Genomic DNA, 25257 nt, shown 5'->3' on the forward strand with positions numbered 1-25257 from the left:
CACCCAAGTGAGTCCAAATTCCAAACTGCCACGTCACCAATCCAAAACAACACTTCCTCAACTAAAACACCAACCCTTGGATTACATCCTTCTATCCATTTTTAGCCGTTGATCCTCAAATCCAAAACATTGTATAAAAAAAAAAACAATATATAAATTAAAAAAAAACTCCTTTATCTTTCATTTTAATTTAATTTAATTTATTATCCCTCTTTAAATCACACTACACTACTTTCTCCATCTTTCTCATTTGTTTCACCACTCATCTCATCACACAAAAACGTTTCTTTCTCTCTCTAAATTCTCTTTCATTTTCTCTCTCTAAATTGGAGTGAGGGGTGGTGGGGTCTTTCTTTGTCCCTCCCTCAAACAACAACATCAACCCACCAAAAACAACAACTTACTTCAATGGCTTCTCACTATGATTTCAATAAACATCGCTCTAATCCTCCCTATCCTGAGGTATTCATCTTATCTCTCTCTTATTTTATTATCGAGTCGTAACCCATAAAGGGTAAATGATATAGACGAGATTTGATCTAATATCGGGTTTTGGGTATCACTTCTCGAGACTTTACCAGCTAAGTTAATTGACACCCATGATAAATCATCGATAACATATCTGATTTATTGTTGTTTTAGCTATGTTATGGCTTAATTTCTATAGATTAGGAGGAAATATGAAGAAAATTTGTGTTTTGGTTTGACAAAAATGATGGGAATTTGTGGGTGATAATAATGCAGTTGTTGTTAGGGTTTATAGTATTATATTATTCTACATTTCTACTGATGAATTTGCCTTTTTTGTTTAAAGCATTTATTTTTCTTTTTTTTTTACCCACTGAGTGATTGCCACTTCTTTTTTTTTTTTTTTTTTTCCTTTTATTATTTTATTTTACATGAATTGCTTATTTTATTATCTGTATTGTGTGGTTGCCAGCTGTGTGTTACCAAAAAAGGCTCAAGCTTTCATGGTTTTGGTTAATTTTTTATAACTGTCTTTGAGTTTTTGCATTGTCCTTTCCAGCAAATTTAGCTGCTTTTTCAAATTTTTTAATTTTTTAGCTAAATAAAAAATTATTATGATTATACTTTTGGTTGTTGTGATTTAAGATTTGGGTGAAATAGAGGTGATCATGAGTTGGGTCGGATCCGGTTTTGGTTTTAGTTAAACTGCTAATTTGAATGTGTTGATTACATGAATGAATCATGGAACTACTTTAGTCTGGCTCATGTAAATTAAATGCTCAACTGTATTAATATCATGGGAAAGTGCTGAAAAAAATGTAGTTGTCATGTTAAAGTTACTTATTTGATGGACAAGTAATGTGAAATTTATGCTTGATGGGGAGTTGACTGTGGCAAACAGATGAATTAACTCATAAAGTGTAAGTTTTGGTGGGTAAAGAGAATATTATGAGGATTCTTAGGTAGCACTTGAAATTTGATAGTTGGCTGTGTAAAAAGGATATGTAGGAAGTCAAGGAACTTGGGAAGATTATGATGCAAAGATGGATTGTTTTTGGCTGAGTACACTATACATTAGACTTGGTGTTTCGTAGTTCGACAAGATGCATCATATATTTGGAATAGGTGGGTGTACTTTTGGAAGATTTCCCATGATCTTTTAGGGACGGATTTGAAATATGCTGATTTTGTAGCATATATGAATAGTTAAAATTTTACCTTTCATATGCTATTTCCATGCCATGTTTGCTAGCAAGCCAATCGTTATTGGCCAGGCCTGTATTGTCAAGACTTAGATTTTGCATCAAGTTTTGTGCCTATATAGGAGAAAAAACTTATAGGGATAGAAGATGGTTTTAAAAATGTGATGGCCTATTGGCCTCAGTGGCATGTGAGAGGTATTGAGCCAAGATTGGGTCGGAGACTTCTAAATCATAGTGGTCTATTGTATTTAATGGCAGTGTAAAGATGTTTGTATGATGTATGGAGTTATCTCTATAAGCATGACTTTATGAGTGTGTTTGAATTCGTATAGGTGCTTTTATTATTGTCATATATGATAGGTGATGGTTGCTATTGATCTTGCTCCCGTGACATGTAAAGGGCTTTCCATTATACGAATTTCCCCTGGATTAGAAGAAGAGTCATGCTATGCCGGAAGTTACTAGTTTAGGATTTTGGAAAAGGCTTTAAACTATCTTGGGATATTCCTTTCTGCACCAGTCTTTCTCTCCTTTAGTTTGCCAGCTGTTGACTTTGGGGGGAGTATATCCTAGGTATTATAGGAAAATTATTCAATTAAAAATAATTTCATGCTCTGAGAAACTTCCAGTCTTTCCAACTATAAGGGCACGAAGGTAGCCTCTCTATCCTCAGTTATGGCAGTTTTCTGGATGAAGTTTTTTCTGTGCCTCAAATATTCCGTTGAGTGAAGTTTGTTGTATATATCCATTTTCTAGTCATGTGACTTTTGCTGTGTTTCTAGTATCCTAATCTATATATATGTATCCGCAATTTTAAATTGATTTATGATACATTTGATTTCCTACTAACGGAAGTCGTTTCAGCCTAAATTATCGCTGGTTGAGCTTTAGATTATTCCATAAAAAAAACATCTGTTTCAGTTAAAAATTAAAGAGATAATTTAGGCTGTTTTTGGGTGTTTTTAATTTTTCTGCTTGCTTATATTGGTGAACTGATTACAGCATTATATATTAGTTCCTCTTGCCTTAAACGGCATAAATCACTCCCTATAATTACTCCTAAAATCATGGAGTAATTTCACACAATCTGCCTAAAGAAGGAAGGTAAATATTTTACAGAGTATTATAGAAAAATCTGATACATTCTGATATGTTCTAGCATATTCTGGTATGTTCTAACACTCCCCCTCAAGTTGGGTCGTGGGATCTCCAACACCCAACTTGCGTAAAGCTTCTTTAAAAGCTTGTGTAGTCACAGCTTTGGTGAGGATATCTGCTAACTGGTCTTCTGATCGGATAAATGGCAGGCTTATTATCTTTTCGTCCAAGTGATCTTTAATAAAATGTCTATCGATCTCCACATGCTTTGTGCGATCATGCTGAACTGGGTTTTCAGATATTCGTATGGCTGCCTTATTATCACAATATAACTTACAACTTCTTTTAGGAGCATGCCCAAGTTCAGTCAGCAGTCTTCTGAGCCATAGAACTTCAGTGATTCCCTTAGCAATCCCTCTAAATTCTGCTTCAGCGCTAGACATGGCAACCACTTTTTGTAACTTGCTTTTCCAGGAGACTAGATTTCCACCTACAAGTTTATTAATTTCGGCCCAAGGAGTCTTTTTTGTGATAATGGGTTTATGTATTGTGATAACGGGCTTGGGGGTTTTTTGGTTTGATGGGCTTTTATTATTATCCAGTTTTATCAAATGTGACTTGAGATGGTTCTTATTCGCCATTTCTGCTGGTTTTATCAAAGGTTTTGCTACATAAGATTCTCAGATAAACAATCAAACCTATTTTCAAGAGGTATATCTCTAAAATATCTGTCATATGGAGAAGAAGGATCAAGAGCCATACCTTCCATGTTCTGTCCTGAGGTTGAAGAGGTCACGGCCGCCGCGGTGGCTGTCTCCTCTCCTTCAGTGGCTGCTTCACCGGAGGTGTAGGCTGCCTTGCCTGAGCTCGCCTTTCCTCCCTTCTTTTTCCGATCTGCCCACCAGTCAGGGTAGCCCACCAATTTGAAGCACCCTTCCTTCGTATGCCTCGACCCACCGCAATGACTACACCGGAGTTTTGCCTTCTCATCTTCCTGCCGGAAGTTCGGTCTCTCGGTTCTTCCTTTGGCAGCGAAACCACCACCAATTCCCGATGAGTGGTTTGACGAGGGATTTGGTGTGGTCTTCATAATATTCCGGCGAGCGATTTCTCTTCGGATGGTTGAGTATGCTTCTTCCACGGTGGGTAGGGGCTCTCGATGGAGGAGATCTCGTCGGTCTTTGTCCAAGGATTCATCTAATCCTGCCAAAAATTGGTATAGTCGGTTTTGTTGAATGATTTGATTATATTTTGTTTTATCTCCGGGAGACTCCATGGGGTTTGGTTGCCTTCTGTCAATTTCTTTCCAGATTGAAACTAGTTTGCTGTAGTATGCTTCAATCTGATCTGTCCCTTGTTGCAGTTTGTTAGCTTTGACGGTGAGGTCAAAAATTTGTAGACCATCCCTGCCACTGCCATACATTGTTTCTATGCCTTTCCATAGTTCATAAGCTGTTGTATAATCGAGGAATTGATTCTGTAAATCGGGATCAATGCTCTCGATTATTAATGCTATGACCCCTGAGTCCCTCTGTCGCCACTTCACGTAGTCTGGGTCGGTTGTTGGTGGAGGGGAGGCAGTGATGTGATTGAGCCTCCCCCTGCCGTCAAGGACTAGCTGCATTATTTTTGACCACTTTGTATAATTGTTGTGGTTTAATTTTTCAGAGATTTGGACTGTTTGATTTTGATTTTCTATGGACGTTCTGTTGGTGTTTAACTGTGTGAAAAGTTGCAACAGATCTTCCATGGTTACAGGCTTTGGAACCACGGCTTGCTCCTCGGTGTCCATGGTATATGATGAAGCTATCGGTTGCCGGTCGCCGGTGATCGGAACCTGGCTCTGATACCAAGTTAAAAATTAAAGAGATAATTTAGGCTGTTTTTGGGTGTTTTTAATTTTTCTGCTTGCTTATATTGGTGAACTGATTACAGCATTATATATTAGTTCCTCTTGCCTTAAACGGCATAAATCACTCCCTATAATTACTCCTAAAATCATGGAGTAATTTCACACAATCTGCCTAAAGAAGGAAGGTAAATATTTTACAAGAGTATTATAGAAAAATCTAATACATTCTGATATGTTCTAGCATATTCTGGTATGTTCTAACAGTTTCACTATCACATGATCCCTCTCCATTAATCGTATCTGCGTGTCAGTTTCTGCTTTTATAGACTGGTGGTGCTGATAGAATTTTAAGTGCTCAATGTAAAGCTTACACAGTTAATGGATAGTTGCTTGGTTCTGTTCTGTTCTTGTATAGCTTTGACTTTGCTTAACATTGACAATCTCTGTTATCGCATTTCCTCTTATGAGTAGTAATGGGGCTGTTTAGGCTTAGCATAATTTTTGAAAAACGTAGATGTGATTAATACAAGATCCTTGCCATTTATCTCTTAGGGGTAGAGTGGAATGGGGAAGGGCGGGGGTGGTGATCTGCTAAACACTAGTGTTATTAAAAGATGCTTGATTGATAAATTGCATTTTGCTTTGCTTCTTGAACAGCACTTCAATGTACCATCTTTTGAAGTTCTGTGGTGGTAGAAGTTTTAATAGTTTTCAGTTCTTATGCGCAGATGATTATTGCTGCCATAGATGCATTAAATGAGAAATTGGGTTCAAACAAAACTTCAATTTCGAAATTCATTGAATCTAAGTACCAGAACCTGCCTGCTGGCCACTCAACACTGCTAAGGCACCACTTGAACAGGATGAAAGAGACTGGAGAACTTATTTTTTGGAAGAATAATTATATGAAGCCTGATCCCAACTTCATCCGTCGTGGTCGTGGAAGGCCTCCAAAGCCCAAGGAACCTGGCATGCCAACAACTCCTGCTGGACCAGCTCGGCCAAGAGGCCGACCCAAGAAGGATGAATTTGGTGCTGATATTCTTGATCCTGCTGCTGCTAATGCTCCCTTGAAGAAGGTGAAAGTCTCTACATCCAACAGCTTTGATGCCAACCTTAGTATTGGATCAAACGCAAAATCTGGAAGACCGAGAGGTAGGCCTCCGAAGGTGAAGCCTCAAATAGGGGGTGCAGGGGTTTCAGCACAAGGATGAAAAGAAATAGCATTAGCTTGTAGCAAAAATCAGACTTGTAGCATTTAACCTCCTGGTTTTTTAGGACTTTGTTCAGGTTTGTACGTTGACGTGCTTGTGACCAACCATTGGTGGTGTTTAGTGTGTGAAGTGGTAATTTGGGTAGAGATAAGATAAAGAGGGGATTGAGGAGAAGGCTTTGTGTGTGTTTAGGTGTAATTTAGGTGTACATTGTGGAATTTGTTGGTTTGTTTGTTTCTAATGATGATGCTTTGTTCGTGGCTGTTACCTTTGAAATAAGACAACATTGATTCTGATTCAAGGTGTTTTTACTTGTATTCTACATATGTTAGTTTGGTGTTGTTTTTTGTTCTCAAAGTACTCCGTACTTTGGATGTACAATGTACCATTATTGTTTGTCTGTCTTCTGCACAAGAAGTTGTGGCTCTCGTGTTATGGGCTGACATAAGTGGTTATCACTGCAAATGACTTCATCGCAAATCAGTACAAGTCAACAACCATTGTCAAGCAGAACAAGTTTGCTAGTCATCAATTTTCTGAAGCTTGTGTCATGTTAACCATTCGTTAACCGGATTCAAGGAGATGCAGAATACAAAATACGAAGTACTTCGTACAAAGTATGATGGAGTGTGAAGCAGTAGGAAAGAAGATCTTCGGAGGAAAGTTAGAATAAAGAAGAGAAGTACTGGCAAATAACGTAGATTTGCAGGATCACATGTGTCTGGTCTCTTGGAAGATAGGAGGAGTTAAGAATGTAACCTAAATCATCGTTGAATTCAAAACCAGTCTTGCTTGCAATTTTAGGGTCTGTTCTCTTACGTTGAAATTCAGCTCAGCTCAGCTCCTAATTTCCTTCTCTTATAAAATATTATTTCAGTTCAGCTCAGCTCTTAATTTCCTTCTCTTATAAAATATTATTTCAGCTCAGTTCAGCTCAGTTCAGTCAATGAGAACAGGCCCTTAGTAGTATACATTATTCATATATTCCACTTTAATTACATTTTGTGATTTACCCTATAAATACAGGGAAAAAACTTAGTATGGACTTGGTTTACAATAATACTATTGTGAATCTGAGATCCATATGCGTCCAACTGACTGTATTTTGAACATAGTTCCATGATTTTAACATAATAACCTTAATTTTTAACATAGTACTGTAACAATTATTAAAACTTATATGACCATTGATAATATTATGAATCTGACGTACGTCGTTATGTTGAACATAATGGCCCAAATTTTAATATAGTTACCTTTATTTTATTCATATTGACCAATATATTAAAATTTTCATTTAAAAAAATTTAACCTTTTATGATCTTTACAATAACACAATGACTTTTATTTTAATACAATAACCTTTATTTTATTATAGTGACTTTTTTTTATTATTAATAAATCGTCATAGTATCTTTAATATTAGTGGTCCACAATAAATTAATGCGAGTCAAAACTATTTAAGAGTTTGTATAAATGTAGTTTTATGAGATCTTGTTAGATTCGTCTCAATGCAAATGGATAATCAAAGATATGAAAGGTTGATAATATGAACACACAAGATAAAAACAAAATAAATAAATAAAAAGGAAGCATGAAGTACTTATTTGTCTTAATACTTGATGTGAAATTTTTTGGTGTTGATTTACTTAAATTATGCTTATGTATGATGTTTTTTTGAACAATCGTATGAGCTTTTGTGAGGTATGTTATTAACTTTTTAGAGTTTTGATGTGGATTTTTTTGTTGTAGTTGACACCATTAATTGTAACTGCAAATATAGTTACTTTTCATGCTTTTTAATAACATATGGAAGATGGAACAAAATGAAGCTACCATAATTGCAAAAATAGTCCATTCATATAATAGCTCCTAATTGAGATAATTATATGTGTAGGTACCTGGTATTTTAGTTATTTTAGTTCCTAATGCACCTTCAAGGATGCAACAATTTTTTTGAGCATATGAAATTTTGGATGATCAACAACAATCTGAAAAACATACAATAATGTATAGCCAAATTTTAATTTGTACTCCGTAATAGCTATTTACTAAACGAATTTTTGGATAATTTGTTGTATAAACATGTTGATACATTAAATGCAAAGTCCCTAAACTATTAGCTAATTTAGTTTGTCAGCTCTCTTTTCATATAATTAATCAAAAACATTTTTATAAGTTTTAATGACTAAGGAGACCAAGCCTTTCAACTATTGTTAAGTAATAAGTATGCATTGTTGCCTTGCTGGTTTCTCAACAATTGATGACTAGGCAATGTCCTTAAAGTATTTGTAGCACTCCTTGGTGGCTAAGGGGTCATTGCCTCACTCAATAATTAAGGGGACTAAGAGTAAGAGCAGCAGCATCGGGACCTTTCCCAATCCTTTTAGGACCCTTTAGTCAATCCTGATGAATGTTGTGTGTTGGGAAATGACCCATTTCCTTTCTGGTAAAAGGAAGCTTACCTCGTCCCTTGTGCAAAATTACACATTAAAATATACAAAAACTCACGCGTGCTGCAATCTCCAACGGCTAGTTCCTTTTTTTTTTCAATTTTTGGTCATACTTCATTCCGACAAGTGGCAGCATCTTATTGGCTTTGATTTTTTTTTTCTCCAAAATATTATAACGGCTATAATTTGCAAACAATAACTTATTTTTGAAATCCGAAAACACCAACGGTCATAAAATTTTTTTGTCTATAAAATGAGTATAAATTTGCTATATTTTCACAAAATTTCAGTTTCACTTGTACAATACTCTTAAACACAAAATTATTCTAATCTCCATATTTTCAAGTTTATTTTTCTCCAGTTCACTTCCAATTTCTTAGAGTCTTCAATATGGATCGTAATAATTCTAATTACGGTGGTAACCCGAATTTTCCTAACAATTCAAACTTTCAATTTAACCAATCTAATCCTCCTGTTGACCCTAATCTGTTGAGTAATCCTCAAATTCAAGCTGCATTTTTTCAATGGTGTAGTAGTCAACCAAGACCAATAAATTTCAATAATATTCCACCAATACGTTATTTACTGAACGTCAAGAGAGTGCGAGAAAGGATGTTGAGCGTGCTTTTGGTGTGTTACAAGCTCGTTTCGCAATAATCAGGAAGCCTGCTTTGGCATGGAGTGTAGATCTGTTGTGGAAAATTATGATGACTTGCATCATTATCCACAACATGATTGTTGAAGACGAGCGTGATACATATTTAAATGATAAGGATCCACTCGAGTTTGCCGATGAACAGCCTGAGAATATGCCGGGGTCGTCCTCAACTAGGAATGCAACAACATTCACCGTAACTCCCGGATAGTATGATCCAGATAATTTCGGTAGATTGATAGCTTCGAGAGGGGAAATTCGTGATAGAGACGTCCATATGGCTTTGAAGAACGACTTGATCGAGCATTTATGGGCACAGTCTATGAGGTCCGATGAAAATTAAACATTTCAGTTATTTTTAAACTTATGTTTGTTATTTTCTTTGCTATTTTTATCAACGTAATTCATGTTTTTTTTTATTCGCGTCGTTTAATCAATGTATTTCATGTTTTTAATCAATGAATTTTATGTTTTTGAATTCGTCTCGTTTAATTAATGTGTCGGTTAATAGAACGATCTATTATTAATTATTATTAACAACATTTTCAACAATAATAATAATTAAATATATTAATAAATATACGTAATTTGAAAAAGGAATAAATGGTGGGGTATATGTATATGTAAGTAGGAGAGAGAAAGTGGGAAAGGATATTCATTGATGTTGGAAATTTTTAACGGAAAGGATGAGTAAAAGGATAGAAATAGTGGGAAGTGATGTGGAGGAAAGAGAAAGTGATGTGTCAAGTGTAGGAAAGGAGAGAGAAACCGGGAAAGGATATAAGTATCCCCAACACTAATGATGCTCTAAGAGCATCAACAGTGGAGAGGATTACTCTCCTTTTAGCCATCCTTTTTTTGTACTTTTTAGATTCCTCTTGAATGCTGAAGTAGCTAAAAAGATCCTCTATTGGGCAGTAAACTAGCATTTCCTTTATGTGGAAAGGAAACAATGTCTCGTCCCGTGTGCAAAAGCAAGCAAAAGCAAACAACAGAAAAAGAAAAAAAAAAGGGAAAAGTGTCCGTTGGAGGCAAAATGCCAAATCAACGTCAAAAACCAATGGTCAAATGGCAAACATGCACAAGTTATCTTGTGACATTTGTCACAACGAGAGTGGTCACGTATTTTTTGCACAAGTTATCTTGTTGCATACTCTTCATTGCTGATGCTCTAAGAGCACAAGGATTATAATTTTTTTAGGTGTCATTTTCCTTCATTTTCAACTTCCTTATTGATGTCAACATTGCTAAAAGGATCTTGTCATCATTAGGAAACCACTGTTTCCTTTCTGTGGAAAGGAAAGCACACCTCGTCCCACGAGCCAAAAAGTAAACAAGAAAAGGAAAAAAAAAACAGAAAGTGACTGTTTGACAGAAAATGGCAAAACAACGATAATAAATTAATTTTTGATTTCAGAAAACAAAAAGCACAAGTTAAAAGGTGACACTTGTCACAAGTTAAAAAGTCACATAATTTTTGTGACTAACATGTTGTCTTCGGCTTAATTTCACTTCGGTTCAATTTAGTTTAGTTCTTAATTTTCTTCTCTTAGAGCACTCACATCAGTGAGCATTTTTTTGCTCATGAGCAAAAATGGTGAGCAAATTTGTTAAAAATGGTTCCCCATCAATGAGCATATTGAAAAATGCTCATGAGCATTTCTGATTTTGCTCATCCTATGAGCAAATTTGAAGACGAACAGTAACTACGCGGGGCCCAGCAACTCTCCAATGTCCCTGTTAGCTTCTTCCTCCAATGAGCAAATATTACCGTTTTTAAACAGCAATTAATTTAAAACGACTATTTTGGCCGATTTAAAATTTTAAAAAATAAATCATCCACGGTTATAATTTATTTTTTCTATACAAATAGAGATCCATTTTGACATATTTTGGTATAATTTCAAAAATCACAAAAACACTCTATATTATTCTTACTCCCAATTCTAGTGAGATTTATAATTTATAATTGTTTAGCGATTAAAATTTCAATATTATTAATTAATATTTAATAATTGTATTAAGTTAAATAATAGTATAATTAAGTAGGAAAGAGATCGATGAACATTTTTTTTTTCTCACTAGTGGAATAAAATTTGCTCACAAAAAATGCTCATGGTTGACAAGAGAGAGAAAGTGGCTAGAGAGAGAATGAACAATTTTTTTTTATTCACTAGTGTGAGTGCTCTTATAATCAGTCCAATTCAATTCATCAAAATATACCCTATAATACTACAAGTCTACAAACACGTTAATTTGGGGTCTGTATTTGATTCCAACTTTAGGAAATCGAGTGAGTGTACGGTGTACCCGTAGGGTGTAAAAAAATTGAAATGTGAGACCCCGTTCTTATACTTGGTTTCTCTTGACAAAAGCTAGAAGAGAATTCTGTTCCCGCCAGCAAGTTCTTAACACTTCCATACTATCGTCTTCCTTTCTGTAAACCTCTACAATTATTCAATAAAACCCTCTCTCCTCTCTCCTCTTTCTCTCTCTCTAACTTAAGCAGCACAGCATCAGCAGAACACAGAAGTAGCGCCATTTCTATGTTAGCACTCCTTTCTCTCTCCTACATTTCATTTACTTTTATTTATTTATTTCAAAATTTGCTTCAAAACATAGGCTTCAACGTCAGAATTGTTTCAAAATTTATGCTTAATCTGAATTCGTTAATTGATTCCTAACTTAGTTGTGTTTGATTTGCTAACGAGTTCTTAATATTAAACCTTTTTTTTAATGCTAGTTAGGGCTTGTAATTTGCATTTTAATTACTTTTTAATTGCGTATAATTTCAAGTAATTGTAAAATGAATTGTTGAATTGAATTGAACTCATTTTAAAATTGATTAATTGGTAATGTTATTATGTTAGTATGGACTACTTATTGATTGTGGACTTGTGGTGTAATTATATTTGCTGTTGTGGCCGTCGCCGGGCCGGGTATTCATGTAGTTTTTCTCATTTTGTTGATTTTGTTAAACTTGAAAAAATTATGAAGGAAGAAGAAGCAAATTATAGCTCTTTATTTGAACTATAAAATCGCGAAAAGTTTAATTGTTCAACGGCACCTGAAATCAATTTATTTTTTCGAGTTTGATCAAGTTGCTTCTGTCTATCTAAATGCTTGTTGTTTCCTTGTCTCAAGCTTGAGCTTGATGTCGAGTTGTGAAATTAAATACTTTGAAATTTCGTGCTCAAGTGAACTTTTCGACCTATGTGATGCGTGTAAATCATAAAATCAATTGAAAATATGATCAGAGATTGCATCTAGCTCGCCTTGCATCATGCATTAGTCCTATTTCGGGTCTTATGTTGTGTATGAGTGGTGCTCTTGGAAATTGGCACTTTACGGCAGTTATCTTATCAGAGTTGTGGTTGTGAATTTGTGATTGGGATATATGATATTTTTTTCAGGGAGGATGAAAAGGATACATTAAGAGTGCTTGTAGCAACAGATTGCCACCTTGGTTATATGGAGAAGGATGAGATACGGCGGCATGATTCATTCGAGTCTTTTGAGGAGATATGCTCAATAGCAGAGAAAAAGCAGGTGATTTCTGGTACCTACCAATTACTGTACTTTTATATTGAATTGTGTAAGAAATCAACACCCATTATCTCCTTCTGCTGGAAGCTTGTAATTTGCCTGTCATATATTGTAGTCAAAATGTGATTTACGCCAATTATACTTCTCTCATGCTTCTAGAGGACATAAGTCTCTTTTTGTTGTAAATAATGATTATTTTGTTATACTTATTGTGACTATAATTTGACCATTAGGTGGACTTCATACTTCTTGGTGGTGATCTCTTTCACGAGAACAAACCTTCAAGGTCAACGTTGGTAAGGGCTCTGGAGATTCTTCGTCAATACTGCCTCAATGATCGTCCAGTGCAGTTCCAAGTTGTGAGTGACCAGACTTTTAAACTTTTCAAACAGGTTTGTTTTGCACTTATCTTTATCTATGTTATCTTTGAGAGACTTGTAGATTTGACATTTATATATGAATGTTGGACCTGAATTGCACTTGGGTTTTTATCAAAGATGTGGTTGCTTACATGCTTTGCTGTTCTAAAAATCCTGTTTCATCTTGTTTGTGTTGGAAAGGAAGTGGGTTTTCTCTTGAAGATTACCTTTTTTGTTTAATTGCATCTACTACTTTGTCCTTAACTTATTATTATTTTTTTTTTAAAAATAAAAAAGAATTATATGCATATGAAAAAAGAAATGAAATTCTTTCTAATAATATTTGAACTTATTGTTAGTAATATGTCTTAGCTTAGCAACTTTTTAGATATATCGTAGTCTGGATTTTGGAATTATAAGTGGAAAGTTCCATTGAAAAACGATGATGACGTAAGCATATTTTGGCTATTTCTGGATTGGAGTCAATGTTAATGATTTCCAGATATCCTTTGACAGAGAAATTGAGGCTATATTATGAAAATGTTGTTACCACGCCTGGTGGATGGAGGCATGTTTCGGTGAAAGAATCAAATTAAGTGACCGCTGATTAGGAAGTGCTACTTGCAATGGCTCTAAAATTTTTTATTTGGTTGAAATATGCACCACATCAAAAGACTGGTTTGAACTGAGGCCACAGCCATTAGGAAGGAGATTTGAACAACCTGGAAAGCCCTGTAATTTGCATGGGATCCCCCAAGATATATTTTGTTGTATTCCAATCTAATTTATTCTGGATGATGTTAGGGATTCACATTCCACCATTTAAAACTTATCAATATGGTAGTGATGAGATCTTGGTCTCTTGAGCATTTCATCTCTAGGTTTCTGATACGTGCTACTGACTGTAGTCTATAAGAGTGCTGTACTGAAGTTGAAGGCATAGATGGCAATTTGTCAGTTGTGAATCTTAGGACCCTTTTCAACTATTATTTTGGGCTGTGAGCTCTTGCCTGTATGTCTGATAGTTAATGTGTTGTTCTGCTCTACAGATTTGGTCATGTAAATTACGAGGACCCTCACTACAATGTTGGCTTGCCTGTATTCACAATTCATGGCAATCATGATGATCCTGCTGGAGTGGTATGGCCTGTAGCCCAGACAAATTAATTCCTTTTATCTCAATTTATACATGTGAGGTCTGGTGATTGATTGTTTCTTTCTGATGTACTGGTCTCAATATATACTGGGCATTGACTAGCAAGTAGCAACTGAAAAGGGGATTGAGTTGACCAACTGTGTCATGATAGTAATTAGTGAATGTGCTCAATAAAACTATTTTCTATATACTCAAGCTTTGAGATGGACTGGTCTTAAGGTTAAGTGTTGCACTAATCAACAAAAACTCCCAATGTGGGGTTTTCCATAGTTGGAGTTTGATTTATTTATGTTATCTCAGAACGTCACTACCAAATACTTATTGAGATAGGGAAAGAACCACTGAATTCATATTTTTTTTTTTCGTGAGTTTTTGCTTGGGGCTGATAGGGGTAGATCATTTTCTTAGATTTCATAACGCTCTCGTCTGATGTTCGGAGGAATTGTACTCGTGAAGCTCTTGTAATACCAATCTCAATTCTCTGGGTTAAATAATTAAAACTGATATACCTTCCTTATACTTAGAGTAGTATAAAAAAATTATATACACCCGGGTGTAAGGTGTACCCTAAGGTATATTTTGCTCATTTTATAATCTTAAAATGAGAGAGGAAAAAAAACAATCAAATGAGCAAAAAACCACCCTTGGATGCACCTACCACTATGTGCACCCGGGTGTATGTAAAGGGAGTTGCATGCTAAATAATTTCCTTCCATGAGAGGGTTGTGAATGGTCTGACCATAGCTACATTATGTCAAATGCTTTTTGCTAGTCATAAAGTTAAATTTTACTTTTGTGATGAAGAGAATTCCAAATTTTACTAATGTGATGAAGAGAATTATCTGGAATCAATTATTTGGTGGAATTTGGAAAGGGTGGGTATTTTCATATGGTTGAGGCTGTAAATGTAGATTATTATAAGCTTTTAAGACTCTTGCTCTCCCCCAAATTAGCAACCTAAATGCTTGGCAAAACACTAATCAATATTAAACACCCCCTCGTTGATTTGCTCTATTTTTGGAGCTTTTACCCACACTAATTGACTATCATCTTCTTCAAGCTACTAATAACAGAATTACTATGCTACTGCATAAATTTCCCCTCTTTTAGCATTATCGACCTTTTTGCTAAGAATTGACTTAGCTTTGGACAGAATTAAGAGAAGAAATGTGAGATTAAAGGAAGATGACGAGGATTGGTTGATTAATTTCTGGAAAGCAGCACTGAATGTGGATAGTTTCAAGCTTCTGAGAGGCTTGGCTCCCTCCCAATCAACTATCTAAAAACTAAACAAAACTCTCTACAAAATTCAACGTGCCTTCTTTCAACCACCTATCTTCTTCTTAGCTATTAATGATGGATCATCATGCTGCTGCCCAAATTGCCCCCCTTCCTTTGACACTGATGCATAGCAGTAGGGTGGGAATCTAAAGGGGAGTGGTTTTTAAAATCTGATTTGTTTAGACTACAACTTTTGCTATAAATAACTATGTATAGCTTCTAGGTATCCACCTTGCTAAATGTGAACATTTAATAAGATATTTACATGTATATTCTGCTACATCAATGATTAGGTTTTTTCCTAGAGGGTGTTCTTTTTTCTGTATTGCCTGGGCATTGTCAATGTTTAAATAATCTTTTGAAGTGGTTTTTTTCTTTAATTTTTTTAAATATAAATTTATTTATTAATCTTTTGGGTAGAGAGATTTTATCAATGAAAGCACGTGGTTATCATTACATGCTTACTGGTAATTTTTTTCTGCTATGCTGAAGGTTTACTTTATTTTGATAACAGGACAATCTATCTGCTGTTGATATCTTCTCAGCATGCAATCTTGTCAATTATTTTGGTAAAATGGATCTTGGAGGATCAGGGGTTGGCCAGATTACTGTTTGCCCAATCCTTATCAGGAAGGTTAGTCTTGAATTTTCTCAGTTTTTTTTAATTGTCAACTTTGCACTGATGGATTATGTTTTTGCAGGGTTCCACGTCTGTGGCTTTATATGGCCTTGGAAATATACGGGACGAAAGGTTAAACAGAATGTTTCAGGTGCTTTCTTTCTCTTTCTATCTAGTTTATATGTATAGTTCTGAGTTAGAGTTTCTAATTAAATATAAATTTGTCGATTTCTTGGTCCTAGACTCCCCATGCTGTTCAGTGGATGCGCCCTGAAGCACAAGAAGGATGTCAAGTTTCAGATTGGTTTAATATCCTTGTTCTCCACCAGAATAGGTACTAACACTACCGATTTCTGTTCAAAATGAATTCCTTATCTATTCATCCTATAGATATGTGGATGTAATGTAAATGCTGGAGATTTCATAACATGAGATTTTAGATGTTAGCAGTAGTGTTTATGCTTTCTAACAAGGTCTTTCTTTTGTGCAGAATAAAAACAAATCCTAAAAATGCTATAAATGAGCATTTTTTACCACGATTTCTTGATTTTGTAGTTTGGGGGCATGAACATGAATGCCTAATTGACCCCCAGGTGCAGTTTAGATTCTCTCGACTACTCACCTTCATCATTCATTCCTAAAATTGAGGGACTATTAATTTCACAGGAAGTTTCCGGAATGGGTTTTCATATCACACAACCTGGTTCTTCTGTTGCAACATCGTTAATTGACGGGGAATCGAAGCCAAAACATGTTCTTCTCTTAGAAATTAAGGTGGTGCAATAAATTATTATTGAGCTTTTGTACCTTTTCTACTGTAACTACATATCGATTACTTATTGTGCTTGTTTAGGGAAATCAATATCGCCCAACCAAAATACCTCTGCAATCTGTGAGGCCTTTTGAATATGCTGAGGTAATTACTTACAGATTATATAATGCTGATTATGGTGAAAGACAAAATTACCCAGTTCCCTTACACTTTGTTGTTCAATCTTCAGGTTGTGTTAAAAGATGTAACGGATATCGATCAAAGTGATCAGAATGCAATTCTTGAGCACTTGGATAAAGTGGTAAATAGCTCTATTCAAAATAATTCCAATTTAATGTCTGTTGAGTACCCCCCTACATCTGTTTCTGTCACACCCTTTCAATACCCAATCTCAAAAAGTTTCTACTCCGTAGTTAGTTTCTGGTGGTGATGCTTCATATTCATAGTATCTTAATTTGATTTTAGTGTAGATAATGTAGTCTAAATTGCTTAGGTCAGAGATCTGATTGAGAAGTCTAACAGAAAAGCGGTCAACAAAGCTGAGGTGAAGCTTCCATTGGTCCGAGTAAAGGTTAGTCTTGCTTAATTTATAAAAATGATTGATATTAATTGCTGCACTTTCGATGAATATGTAACTTTCTAACATTGTCATTATTATAATTGAGCTTAAGCTTTAGCCTCCAATGACGGGTAATCAAATATGATATTCTAGAACTGAAACAACATCTGGAGACTATAATCAATAAGTGGAGTCTCCTATTAAGTATCGTGTTGGTGTTTGACCACCTATTATTTTCCACCTACTAAGTACTTGCCTCTAAAAGATTTAATTTGTACTAAATAATGAAGTTCATAAAATACTGACACACTTCTTATTGGGGGCAGAGGGACAAAGGTTGCATTTGGTGCCATCAGTTGAAATCATTGTGCAAGACGTAAGGGTTCCAAATTTCGGTTTTCCTTGAAGATGAAATCTTTACCAGTAGTAATAAATATGTTCTGAGATTTGCCATGTTTTGTCCTGCCATCCATTTTTCTTTTTTTTCTGAAATTTCTTTCTAGCAGTTTAAGGAAAAACAGTTGATTTTTATAAGTCATGTTGGACTTATTATAGCTTAGTTGGAAATTAGGATTTGTTGAAGGTTCCTTTTCATATCATTCATTGCTTTTAATCATGCTTTTCTATTTCTTGTTGAATCACATTCTTTCAATCAAAAACTTTTATATACTGTGCTTATTTCAGTCTTTTGTGATGATAGGTAGATTATTCAGGATTTATGACAATAAATCCTCAAAGATTTGGTCAGAAATATGTGGGCAAGGTATACCATTTTATTCGTCCCTTGATATTCACACATTATTTTGTTAGAAATCCCATTTATATTATGCCTTAATTCACACCCCTATTACCTACAAGACACTTGCAATTATCATCTGTGTGATAAATACTTTGCTTTAGTTGGGACTTAAATGCAAAAAGACTGATATTGAATTTAATTATATTCTTTTTTTTTTTTTTTTTTTTTTTTTTTTTTTTTATGTGATAGGAATTTGACTATTTTTATAATCTTAATGCTCTTCAAACTCATTCAAATTATTTGGCATGGTTGTTGTACTACTATCAAGCTACATTGTACTCCTAATTGTTAGCGAAATAATAATCTTTGCAATTAATAGGTGGCAAATCCTCAGGATATCCTGATATTCTCAAAGGCTTCACGGGTTAAGAATCGAAGTGAAGGTAAATAATCCTGTAGGCAGTGCTGTTCACAATTTTTATTAATTTGTTTGATTGCTAAGGTTGAGGAAACGTTGTTTATGTTTTTTCTTGGATCTCCATGTCATTTACTCACTTGAACCTGTTGCTCCATATTTCCTCCTTTAACATTTTCATACACAGGTTTATACGCTATATACAGCCATGCAGATGTACGTATAGAAATGCATTTTATGTATAGCTGTGTGGTTTCGTGTATATTATGCAACTTGGTATATAATCGATGGTCTCTGCTAATCCTTTTAACTATGTAATAGGGTAAGTTAGGGTTGATTCTACATAGAGAAGGTTGTTTTATAGTCAACTTTTAATTGATAGTAGAACCAAATTGGGTTAGATATGTATGAAGAATAAGCTAGTACAAGAATTCAAGTATTTAGAGTTGTGTATCCCTGCAAGCATGAGTCTAACACAAAGATACTTTCTATCCCTATAAATTTGGTTGTATTGCGATTAGGAAAGATACCCCCAATAACCAATAAACTTCTCATGAGTATATATGGTCTGTTTAAAATACAATAATACCTTCCTTGGAATTATGTAAACTAAGAGACATATAACATAGCATCCTAGCTTCCTAACTATCCATTTTACCTAAATAAATCGCAACTGTTTAAGTCCAACTTCCATTAGATATTTGGTGCAAAACCAACATCAAATTACGCCTAATTTAGTATTGATAATAATCACAATTGAAATAAGCATAATCATATAATTTAGGATTAGGGTTAAATCATGCATCAATTCATAATCAAAACCTAGATAAAAACCTACTCCAATACATATATGTAAATGAAAGCAAAATTCGAAGTAAAGAAAATAAAAGATGAATTGGAAGCTAAAGAAAACAATAGTATAGTAATTAACTAAATGTGAAGTAAAGTACATCAATCATTGATAAAATTCACTAAAAGATAACCAGATAAATTCATATACTCTCTCTTGTCTTTGTGCAGCAAATGGAGTATATTCTCTCTCCCCTCAATTAAAGCTGGCAAGCTATGACAAATCAATAACCTATTTACTTTGCTTGCATGTGACTGCATGGGTATAACCGTATAACTAATAGAAGTATGAGGCAGATGGCCAATCACAAATGCTCTTGATTTGGTCGTTATGTTGGGCCAAAAATAATTCTCCCTAGTCCCTCCATTTTTTATTTTATTTTATTTCGTTCCATATGGCCATATTGAATTTTGCATTCGCCAAATGCTTAACTTGTATCTTTAATTATGTTCCAAGTAAATTATTAAAAATTTGATATTTTGACAAGACTACGTTGAGACAAATCCAATAATTTGTTGCATGCTAACTTTTGCTTTTATACATTAGTATGTTAATAGTATTATAAGTCAACAAGGAACAATAAAAAAGAGTAATTTCCTACAAGTTAGGAGTCCATACTTAAGAAACTCACTTATAGAAATGCCATATTTTTCCCTTAATTTTTGTATAGAGAATACTTTTTATTAAATTTTATACATACCGTATTGCCAAACATGTATCAAATAAGGATGGTGTTACCATATCCATTTATTTTAAAAAGGTTGTATTGGACACTTGGATCCGCATCCATGTTCATGTTACATGGTATACGAGGCAGATTTTTTTTTTCTAAGCCTGATTTGGATGTTTCAGAAACTCAATTGCTGTGGAAAACTCTATTCTTTTCCTGCTACTTCTTATTGAATGAAACCTCCATGAATGGTTGTGCTGTTTCTTTATCCTGGAATGTATACCCTTTAAACAGCATCCTTAAATGTGAGACTTTCTATGAATGCTTTTAATTTTTGGTGCCATTGGGAATGCTGATGGGAAGCAATCAGTGCTTAAAGTCCTTTGGGAAGCCAAGACTTGTGTGGGTTTTTAAGAGATTGAAATTAATTCCTAGGTGGCTGCAGTACTTACAATCTCATAAACCTAACATTCCTACCTCTGCCTTTGTAGAATTCCTTTTTTTTCCCCTTAGCTTTAGGCAAGATTTATACAAATTATATGCCAGGCTACATAGGATTTTTGTTTGTTCCAGCCTTCCTAATGTCTGGTGTTGATTGTATGCCATTATTCAATATCAAGTGGCTCGATATCTTTGGAGAAATTTAAATTCTGAGGATGCTGTGCTGTTAGCCTATTTTTATATGGAGATGTAGATCAGTAGGGTTTGCACCATGTGCAGCACTAAATTTATGACGATCTTTTGGTGTATTTCATGGAACATAATTCATGTTTCTTGTTGGGAGCCACTTTATGATGTGACTTGCCTCAATATTCATGCTTCAGCAGAAATACTGGATTAATAAAGACTGGTGGTTTCAAAGTTTGTATATGCTCTTTAGTTTATCCTGCTGTATAGCAGGTTTTGCCTGCATGTCCTTGATATGTTTTTCATTTTTGATAAGATTGCTTTGAATGCTTACCTTCTACCAAAAAGTAATAGGAAATAAGACGGTTTCTGTATATTTAGATCTAGATAGCTGTTTATGTTTTTTTAATCCAAATGCAGGTCTGTATTGGGGCTGCTTTTTGTCACATCCCTTTTGAATTCAATCTTTTACATTCTTGCTGTAGTACATTCAAATTTCCTTATTGTGTATCAATTTATTATATATAAGTGTACTTTGATTTTCTTATTTTAGGGAAAATTGACAATTCTGAGAAATTCCGACCGGAGGAACTAAACCAGCAGAATATTGAGGCTTTGGTTGCTGAGAGTAATTTGGTATGTATTATAGATGTTTGATTTACATCCACCCCCCCCACCCCCCGCGTGTTTTTAAAAAAAAAAAAAATTCTACAGTTCTACTTCATTCACATGTTTCTTTATTGGTTTGGATTAGTTATGGTAATTGGTAAATGTTATCTTAATTTGGACCTCCTCGCACCCTACTTGGCTGGGCTTTGTATTGGGCGGTGGTGGTGGTTGATTCTACAAATATTACAATTTAATCTACCAATATCACATTCTATGAAACTACAAAATTTCGATCTGCAAAGATTAAAATGTGATATTTCAACTCACATAATCTACAAATATCACATTCTACCAAACTACAATATCAAAATTTTGCAATTTTTTAAATGCAACCATTGGACATTTCAACCCACATACTACTGTTTAACAAATTCAACTTTATCTACTAAATCTCCCATTCTCCCCAAATGTTCAATGGTTGCATTTAAAAAAAAAGGCAGAGGGATTAATAATATATAATAATACAGTCACGACATTATAAACTGGGTAGAATTTATACAAGTGGTAAGCATAAGAAATAGGGATTAGGAAATAAGAGAAATGGGGAACGTAGGGGAAAATAGGGAAAATAAAAAACGAGGAAATGATAGGTGGGAAAATGGAATAGAAAAAGAAAATAGTGAAAAAAAAACATTACCAACATTGCTTGTACAAGGACTTGGTCCCAGAACCTTGTCTATTCAAGAGGATTGTTTTCTGTTTCCCTGTGACCACCTTAGCCAGGTAAACGTCTATATCAGACGGAAATAACATACTTGCACATAAAATAACAGCAATAAAGGCCAACTTAGAAATATAAAAGGATGCAAATTTGGGCCATGGAGGCCAGGCCTCCATTTCCCCTCTGCTCCTCCCTTTTCGTGTGTCAAATGCATATTTGCTAAACCAGTTTGTTATCAAATGTGTCAGTATGTCATGATTATGAAAACAGCTACATGAACTGCCTGAAGTTTGCTTATTGTCTTCTAATTATCTTGCAGAAAATGGAGATCCTTCCTGTCAATGATCTGGATATTGCACTACATAATTTTGTCAGTAAAGATGACAAATTGGCTTTCCATGCTTGCTTGCAACACAATCTTGATGAAACACATGTAAGTTGTTATCAGTAGAAGATTCGTCTCTGTTTACTCATCAAGTGTAGATTTTTTTATGATGATGAGCCTTAGATATTTTACTTTTCCTTGTTTTGTTTAATACCTTTTCCTGTAGAGCAAAATTGCTGAAGACTCAGACACAGTGAAGTTTGAGGAAGAAGACTTGATTGTCAAAGTCGGAGAGTGTTTAGAGGCAAGATTTTATCTAAGATATTCCGAAGCTTTATCTTTATTACTACAGCAAAATTTTGAGTCTAATTATTCTTTTATTTATTCTCTTAAGGAACGTGTTAAACATAGGGCAACACACCCGAAGGAGACTATTTCCTTCAGTGCTCCATCAGAGGTTTGTTCTCTTTCTAAAGTCAACTCTGTTTGTTATCGATGCTCTGTATTCATGTAATTCCTGAAACCTTTTCTTGAACTTATTTCTGGAAATCTGCTACATATTAGATGAACGGATTATGTATCTGTTGAACAAAAGAAGAGCATCATTAATTTAGAACTAAAGTCAGTCAGACTTTGAAACTGACAGAATGACTGCTCAAATATACCACTTTGCCTTGATGTCTTCTGATAATACAAGGGACTCAATATTTGTTATGATGCTCTTATCTAGCTAAGAGCATTGAACTTATTTTTGGATAGTATTTGGATTTGATGAATAGCTGGCACAGGATTTGTGTGGTTGTGATGAATCTTATAGGTTGTTGATGATGCATTTTCTGTTCTCTTTGTAGGAGTTCCGGGGTAAGCGCATGGCAGGAACAAAAAATACAGCATCTTTTAGTGATGATGATGATGATGCCACCCAACTTTCTGGGTTGAAATCTACTGCTCGAGGCAAGAAAGCAACCACTAAGGCCCTTGGCTCCTCCCATGATGCTGCTGAAACTGGTAAAACCTCAACAAGAGGAAGGGGAAGGGGAAGAGGAAGGGGTAAAGGAAAAGATGCCACCAATATGAAGCAGACAACTCTTGATGCATCCTTGGGTTTCCGCCGTTCTCAAAGGTTTGATTTTTTCATGCCTACTTCTTTATCAATTCCCTGTTTGTCTCCTCTAGCTATACTCTGTATGTTCACGTGATTGTACACAAAAGTTGCATATTTAACCTAGAATGGTTGGATTTTTTATGGGGAGCTCCTAAGTAATTTAACTCCTTTTCCCAATGTATGTTGGTTTGGATGACATATTTATCATGCTTCGTATTTGTTTTGCTGTGTGAGAATCTATGTTTTCAAATTCTTTTTTGGTAGGTGTGTGTGTGTGTGTGTGCATCCTCAAGGTTGGATGACCCAGTTACCTCCATTAGCGCATATCAAGAATCTCATTTCGTATATTCCTTTACTTGTTTCTTGACTGGAAATTTATATGTAGACAAAAGGTGTGGGGATTATGTAAGCTTTTGTTGCAGTTCAATGAAGTTGCTGATTGACTGATTCCTGGTAGATTATAGTTTAAAGTAATGAAATATTTGGGATAGAGAGGAAGAGAAAATTTGGGACATGCACTTCCTCTTAAAGTGAAATTCAAGTCGTCTGTATTTTTGAATATTTCAAAACTTTAATATTGTGAAAATGTAAATTGAGACGAATCTAACAAATCCCACAACTATATTTTTCATTAAATATAAATCATCTAAGCTAATAAAAGTGCAGTATATGAAAAGTGCAAAAGGCAAAGTATTGCATGTAATTAAAAAAAAAAAAAACCGAGGAAGTAGCTAATAGTGTAAATGTTGCTACTCAATTACATTCTTGTAGATTTGATGATTTCTTAATAGCTCTCTAAACTGCAGATCTTCATCGGTTGCTGGTTCAGCCTCAGTTCATAATATTGCTGGTGATGATGATAATGTTGATTCTGCCTCGAGTGATGAAGCAGAGGAGTACTTAGTTCAGGAGGTTCCTGACAGTTCGGTATGTGACCTCCTCTTTGTATGCATGATAACTTGAAACTAATTTCTGAGGGGGAATTTGAAGCCTGGTAATTATTTTATTATATAATTTCTGAAAGAAAGAAACTACACATAATTTTATTAGAAGCAACAAAGTTAATATAACAGTGACAATCATTGAACATGTTGAGGGTAATGTATACAGGCCCTTCTGCTGCTACAGGGGTAGGGGCGCAAAGCTGTGTACATCTCTGTCCTTTTGGTTTCAATGTCTTCAAGTAAATGCCATTGTTTTTCTTGCTAGGGTGATGATGAAAAACTTCAAGGAAAAGGTCGCAAACGAGCTGCACCAAGAGGAAGGGGTAGAGGTTCTACACAGCCCTCGAAGAGGGGAAAACAATCGGGGAGCTCTTCACTTCAAAAGATGCTTATGGGCAAAGATGATGACGATGATGATGATGATGACATACCCAGTCGATTCAACAAGTCTCAACCCAAGGTCAGAGTGCTGTATGATTGATTAATCTGACTTTGGCTTCTTTCATTGCTCTAACCTGTGCATCTGAACATAATTTCTTTAAATTTCATTGCGCCTTTCTACTTTCGGTTTCCTGCTGTATTTGAGCATGAAATTTCTTGTGTTTCAAAGGGCCCTTGCCCTTGAGCTAGATTTATACAGTAGTGAAGATTTAGATGGCCTTTGCCCTCACTTTAAAGAACCAAAAGGGTTTTAGACCACTTAATATATGTTTTCGACCTAATTTTTAATTTTTTTTTTGTTCAGGTCACAAGAAATTATGGAGCTTTAAGACGATGAGTTGATGCAGTCTTCTAGTCCTCACCAAATTGGCATTGAATTCACTTCCTGTAACGAGCTGTTTCAAGTGCCAACTTATGAAAAAGTTTGGAAATTCACCGATGAATATAGGGGACCAAAATATGGTGATCTTATAGTGAATTTTCCATAATTGGCAATTTTCCAGTTGGCCAATGTATAAATTTGGAAATTTTGCTATGAATTTGTTTGCCGTTTTTCCAGCACTTCATTGCTGTATAT

The 25257-nt window shown here is 34.9% G+C and overlaps 2 protein-coding genes across 3 annotated transcripts; both read left to right on the forward strand.

The window, feature by feature from the left end:
* Positions 1-6156, forward strand: LOC110723681 (HMG-Y-related protein A-like). 2 transcript variants are annotated; one of them, XM_021903025.1, is made up of 2 exons: positions 1-462; positions 5336-6156. In XM_021903025.1, exons 1-2 carry the CDS (start codon positions 422-424, stop codon positions 5832-5834), a joined length of 540 nt encoding a protein of 179 aa, XP_021758717.1. In that variant the 5' UTR covers positions 1-421; the 3' UTR covers positions 5835-6156. The 2 variants fall into 2 exon arrangements, with proteins under 2 accessions (XP_021758717.1, XP_021758716.1); XM_021903024.1 differs by having other exon boundaries at positions 82-462; positions 5349-6156.
* Positions 6157-11007: 4851 nt separating this feature from the next.
* Positions 11008-25246, forward strand: LOC110723682 (double-strand break repair protein MRE11-like). The gene is given in 23 exon segments (XM_021903026.1): positions 11008-11490; positions 12356-12491; positions 12722-12862; positions 12864-12880; positions 13897-13987; positions 15799-15918; positions 15986-16054; positions 16146-16237; positions 16394-16496; positions 16570-16677; positions 16757-16819; positions 16905-16976; positions 17169-17246; positions 17935-17997; positions 18353-18416; positions 21089-21171; positions 22185-22298; positions 22417-22494; positions 22585-22647; positions 23042-23313; positions 24102-24222; positions 24505-24699; positions 24985-25246. Coding segments are annotated over 23 exon segments (2178 nt in total). The 5' UTR covers positions 11008-11488; the 3' UTR covers positions 25018-25246.
* The last annotated feature ends 11 nt before the right edge of the window (positions 25247-25257 follow it).

This window comes from Chenopodium quinoa, unplaced genomic scaffold (assembly GCF_001683475.1).
Source record: "Chenopodium quinoa cultivar QQ74 unplaced genomic scaffold, ASM168347v1, whole genome shotgun sequence".
NCBI lineage: Eukaryota > Viridiplantae > Streptophyta > Magnoliopsida > Caryophyllales > Amaranthaceae > Chenopodium > Chenopodium quinoa.

What these genes read in the sequence shown, in the direction of transcription:
- LOC110723681 (XM_021903025.1), top strand. Translation starts at nt 422, where the DNA reads ATGATTTCAATAAACATCGCTCTAATCCTCCCTATCCTGAG. An exon ending in CTAATCCTCCCTATCCTGAG is followed by an intron (nt 463 to 5,335) that starts GTATTCATCTTA and finishes AATAGTTTTCAG; the next exon opens with TTCTTATGCGCAGATGATTA.